The following is a 6,000-nucleotide window of genomic DNA, read 5'->3' as shown; positions in this document are numbered from 1 at the left end:
GGACGTGCAGGCTCAGCGGCCATGGCTCACGGGCCCAGCCGCTCCGCAGCATGTGGGATCTTCCCGGACCGGGGCACGAACCCATGTTCCCTGCATCGGCAGGCGGACTCTCAACCACTGTGCCACCAGGGAAGCCCCTACATTGTTCCTTTCTTAAAGAACAAAATAAACACCATCGATCCTTTTTAAAGTTTAAATTTACAAACAATGACATGCATAATAAAGGTTACATAGTTTAAAAATCTTTGCGATGTAATATATATTATAAATTTGTAATATATAAATTTGTGTATGTATTTAATATAATATATATTACAAATTTGTATATATATTTATATAGCATATCTATTACACATATATAAAATACTAATTCTTACTTAGAAGAGCTCTCACTAATAAAGCTGTGAAAAGGAACTGAGGCAAGAACAAAGAAAAAGAAGGCAGAAGGGGTAAAACCAAAATTTAGCACCTCAGACCTTTCATACTCCATCCTGGCGGCTCTGAGGTCAGGTGGTATAACATTAACCAAATAATATATATCCCCCTATATTTCTATCATTTCTCATGTGAGCATAATAAATATGGGAGCACAGGAGTCACTTGGAGTGTTTGCTAAAAACAGATTTTGGATTTATTCCACAAGATTCTGATTCAGTGGGCCTGGGGAAGGTACCCCAAATCTGAATTTTCAACTAACTCCTCAGGCTTTAGAAACATAACCATAGTGGAAACACTAGTTCTAGGTAGATTTCCATCCAAACTCTGTTCCTAGAAATTCCGCTAATTAATCCTCAGGACTATAAATCAGAAAATAGAATTATTTAATTTGATTTGCAGTTTGATAATTTAAAATGAAGCCTCAAGTCAGTAAGAACTAACTGTGCTTGAAGCTGTTTTATGGTGCCATGGGCTGTATACGTACACACACATACACACACACTTAAATTCACTGAATAGCATTAGTTCCTGGACACAGCAGTAGGTATCACCTGGCAAAGCAGACTGTGTGCTAATTTGTGATTTATATCAATTTTTCATTGGACTGTGTCCTTATTTACTTTAAAATATGTGAGAAAAGACCAAGTGAGAGCTATTTCGTTAATCTGCTTAGTTTCCAAATTAGAATAATCTAAAAAGCAATGTAGCAAAAGTTGTTTCTCCCTTTGGGAAAAACAAACAATAATAAAGAATAAGCACGTAAGTTAGAGGGAAGACTCCCACTACCCAGAGCTTTAATCTTTAAAGAATGGACAGCAGAATAATGAGCCAGCTCTGCGTCTAAACAAGGCATTTGCAACAAGAGAGCAGCAGAGGGGGTGCAGGACTGAGAGGAACCAGGTGCTGGGCTGGGGAAAGTCCTGCTGTGCCCAGTCACACGAGGCTGCCTCAGCCTCCCTAGGCTCCTATGGCCTGTTTCTGAGGGGACTCTGGAGGATTTTGTCCCAATTACGGGGCTGGTTCTCTAACTATACTGAGAAGTGAAGTGAGAGAAATGGATAAAAATTGCTATTTGTTTTATAAATAGTATGGATAAGAAGTAATTGAAACAAACATAAATCGTCTATGATATTACGTGCAAGCTTGGGAATCAGTCCAACACGAGTTTGGATTTTCCTTCCAGTTGTGTTTCTATGGTTAAGTCCCTTGATGTCTCTGAGCCTCCATGATCTCATCTGCAAATTGGGTACAATAATCTATAGCAGAGATATTTATATTAAATGAGCTCTTGGTACATAGTGTCTGTGTGGCTGAACCACACTGACTCCCTTTTGTCAGCTCCATCTTAGGCCCGCAGTCCCACCCCCTCCTCTTTCTGGGGGACTGAGCCTTAGCTTACTCACACGGAATGCATCCCAGCCAGATAAGTTCCTTATCAACCTTTACCCTTGCCTTCATCTAATATGAAAACTGGAAGAGTGCCTTTTGCTGATGCAGATGGTCATGAGACCCCCTTGGGGAGGAAAAAATCCCGATTCCTGACCATGGGTGCTTCTCACTTGGTAATCAGATTCTATTTTTAGTTTTGTCTCCTTTAAATCCCCCAGGAGCCTTTTCCATGGCACGCAGTGCAGCTGTGAACGTCTCTGGCTCATCGTCCCCTGGATGTAAGTTACCCACAATAAACTTCATAATTGCACTTTACGGAGTTGCCTGCTTCGATTTGCAGTCCCAAAGTTCCTTCTCAGTTCAGAGGATTTTATTCAATATCTCTGCCTCCCACCAGGGCCGATAGTAGTCCCTGTGGCCATTACTATTATCACTACTGCTGTAGCTGTGATTTTCTCTCGGTCCACCTCTGCATTCACAGCACAGCTCCGTTACAAGCCGCTAGCAGCACTCACCCACGAAGAGCTGGCTGTTGAGCTGCAAGCGGGCGTGCCCATCAGCTGGGGCAGTTTGGGTCTCCCTAGGGAGCTGATCCACTTGAAGGGATGCTTCTTTAACGTTCCGTTCTGCCCTCACATGGTGCCACCTATTGTCGTTAAAGGGAGTGGGGGACTGCACCGTGACCTCACAAGGTCCATTCCCCACATCAAAGGAAAAGGTCACTTCTGCAGGGGCTGGAAATAAAGATATGAGAGCTGGTCAAGTTCATTCACAGGGGAGAAAATTTGGTCTTGAGTAGACATGAAAAAAGCACCATGACATGCTCCTTATGAAAGAAGACCATGATATTGATGCAGACAAATGTCAGTCTGAGCTGGTAAAAAAAAAAAAGCAAAAGCAAAAGCAAAAAGCAAAGCTGACTTTAACATACTTCTTCTTAGAGTTTACTATTCATCTTGCTAAGCCCTAAGCAATAGAGATATTTACCTATAAAAATACAACTAACATTTTATCTGACTTCATAGGTATAAGTGAGTTTATTTAAAGGTGGTTTAAATCTTAATATAGTTTTAAAAGCACTATGTGAAATTCACAAAGTAATAAATTAAGCTTTGTCTACATACATAAACAGTATGACTAGTCAATTAAATCACATAATTTTGTGATTTAGTCAGCAGTTATTTGACCAGGTTGGTTTAATATCCTGATTGCACATAGAATTAAGACAACAAGGAATTGTATAGACTGTTGTATGTTTCGTGAATCACTGTTTCACTTTCTATTAAAAATAATTATTTAAAATCATAGAATTTTAGCATTTAATCAAGAAATACAACCGACAAAGGAAGCATGGCAATACATCAGAAATTACGTTACTAACAAGGTTATTGTTAATAACTGAGTACCCCATGGCTTTGTCCAGGGTGGGCAACTCACCTCGCAGCTCTAGCCTGATGAAGTCTGTGATCCCCAGGTTCTCTACAAACACCCCCGAAAAAGCTGTGGTCTTAAAAAAGAAAGACACATCAGCACTAAGCTCTCCTCGGAATGTAGGGAAATGAAGGTATGAAGTCTCAGTATTGAAGGAAGCTGAATTCCAAAATGAATCTGTTTACAAGAAGAAAAAAAAAGTGAAAATAACAATGAAACAAAACAAACAACAATTACTTTTTATATTTCTAGGATTTTTACCATTCATTGCATTATTTATCTTTAAAAGCCTTCATTTTGTGGTTCTTCTGAACATGTAGCCATGACATGAATGTCCAAGTAGTGATTCTTTTGAGGATTAAGAACGTGGACATGGTTGCAACTGAGTGGAGGGACAATCACTTTGGAAATGACCCGTGTTTTTTTAAAAACAATATTATTTTTTGAATTATCATCAAGTAAAATTGACTTTTTAGGGACATACAGTTATATAACTTTTAATACATTTGTGGATTTGCATAGCCATCATTAAAATCAGAATAAAAGACAGTTCCAACACCCCAAAAACCTCCCTCTTGCTATTTCCTTATAGTCACAACCTCCAACCACCCTTAAGCCCTGGATATCATGAACTAGTCTCTGTCCCTATAGTTTTGCCTTTTCCAAATAGCATATAAATAGAGTCATGCAGCATGCAACCCTTTGAGATCGGCTTCTTTCACTCAACATAAAGCCTTTGAGATTCATTCGAGCTGTTGCATGTCAATATCTATTCCTTTCTACTGCTCTGTAATATTCCATATGGATCTGCCACAGTTTATTTGTCCACATTCAAGAACACTAGGGGTCTTTCCAGATTTGGTCAGTTACACATAGAACTGCTATAAACATTCGTGTAAAGGTTTTTGTGTGGACATATGTTTTCATTTTTGTAGGGTAAATTCCCAGGGGTATAATCCCTGGGTCATATGGTAAGTATGTTTAACTTTATAAGATACTGCCAAACAGTTTTCCAGAGTGACTGTACCATTTTTAATTCCCATTAACAATGTATAAGAGACACAGTTGTTTCATATCTTCACCAGCATTTAATATTGTGAGTATATATTTCTTTTATTTTAGCAATCCAAATTGGTGTGTAGTAGTATCTCGTTGTGGTTTTAATTTGCCGTCCCTAATAGGTAATGATGTTGAACATCTTTTCATGTGCTTATTTGCCATTCTTATATCCTCTTTGGTGAAGTGTGTTTTTAACTTGGGGAGAACTGACATCTTTCCTATATTGAGTCTTCCAATCCATGAACACAGTATATCTCTCCCTTTAGTTAGATTCTTTGATTCCTTTCTTCAGTGTTTAGTCACTTTTTGATGAGTTACAGATCTTATACATGTTTTTGTTAAATATATACCTAAGTATTATATTCTTTCTAGCTATTGAAAATGACTTTCTCTTGTAAATTTTGGTTTCTATTTATACATTGCTAGCATATATGACTGATTTGTCTTCTGTTGACCTTGTATCCTGTGATCTTGTTGAGCTCACTTAATAAGACCTAGTAGGGTTTTTGTTTTTGTTTTTGCTGGGCAGGGGCGGGACATTCCCTGAGATTTTCTACGTAGGCAGTCGTATGTATATACGTGTGAATAGAGTTTTCTTTCTTGCTTTCCAGCCTGTATGCACTTATTTTCTTTCTTACATTATCGCCGTGGCTAGGACTTCCCATATGATCAAAGTTGTTGAATAGATGTGGTGAGATTGGATATCCTTATCTTGTTCCCATCCTTAGGGGGAAAGCACTCAGTTTTTCACCAATTATTATGATGCTAGATGTTTTGTACAGATACTGTCCTATTAAGTTTAAGAATTTTCCTTTTATACCTAGTTTGCTAAGAATTTTATTATAAATGCTATTATGATGTAAATTATCATGTTGAATTTGTTACCATAATAATTCAATTATATATAATGTTATATTATATTGTTCATATTATTATGTTCATATTAATTATTATGTTCATATTAATTATAATGTTCATATTAATTGATATAGAAAAAGCACCTGGAGTGATTTTTCTTCCTTAGACTGTTAACGTGGTAGATCAAACTGATCATCTTCCAAATACTGAATCAGTCTTGCATCATGGGATAAACTGCAGTTGGTGGTGGTGCATTTTTAAAAATATTCCTGGATTATTTGTTAATGTTTTGTTGAGGATTTTCGCATCTGTGTTGGTAATAACATTATCAGTAGTTATCATTTTTTTGCACTTCTTCGTCTAGTTTGGATATCAAAGCAATGCTCTCCTTAAAATGTTGGAAAGAATTTCCTCTTTTATTTTCTGAAAGAGGTTGTGTAGATATGGTATTATTTCTTTGGTAGAATAATCAGTGAAACAATCTTGGTCTGGATTTCTTTTTCAGAAGGTTTTTAACTACAAATTCAATTCCATTAATACTATTAGGTCTATCCCAGTTGTCTGGTTTATCTTAAGAAAGTTTTGGCTGTTAGCGGTTTTTAAGGAATTGGTCCACTTCATCTATGTTGTAGAATTAATATGTGTAGAGTTGTTTGTAGTATAGTTTTATTATACTGTTGATGTCTGTGGGGTCTGTAGTATTATCCCAACTCTCATTTCTCATATTGATAATTTTTATCTTCTCTTTTCTTTGGATAGTTTTCTTAGAGTTTTACCAATTTTATTAATATTTTAAAAGAATCTTTTTTTTGTTTTTATATACTC

The 6,000-nt window shown here is 36.9% G+C and overlaps 1 protein-coding gene across 2 annotated transcripts in view; it reads right to left on the bottom strand.

The window, feature by feature from the left end:
• Positions 1-6,000, bottom strand: part of LOC113612254 (contactin-associated protein-like 3) — a 141,185-nt gene that overhangs the window by 21,879 nt on the left and 113,306 nt on the right. For both annotated transcript variants that reach the window (XM_027091982.1, XM_027091983.1), the window contains exons 14-15: positions 3,265-3,435; positions 2,343-2,561 (exon numbers count right to left, since the gene is read on the bottom strand). In XM_027091982.1, coding sequence (XP_026947783.1) covers positions 2,343-2,561; positions 3,265-3,435 — 390 coding nt within the window. The remainder of the gene's footprint in view (positions 1-2,342; positions 2,562-3,264; positions 3,436-6,000) is intronic.

The sequence above is a fragment of the Aethalodelphis obliquidens genome, unplaced genomic scaffold (genome assembly GCF_003676395.1).
Source record: "Aethalodelphis obliquidens isolate GAN/ISIS:26980383/991018 unplaced genomic scaffold, ASM367639v1 scaffold74, whole genome shotgun sequence".
Classification (NCBI taxonomy): Eukaryota; Metazoa; Chordata; class Mammalia; order Artiodactyla; family Delphinidae; genus Aethalodelphis; species Aethalodelphis obliquidens.
The sequence above is the reverse complement of the archived record's forward strand: the minus strand, read 5'-3'. Positions and strand labels throughout refer to the sequence as shown.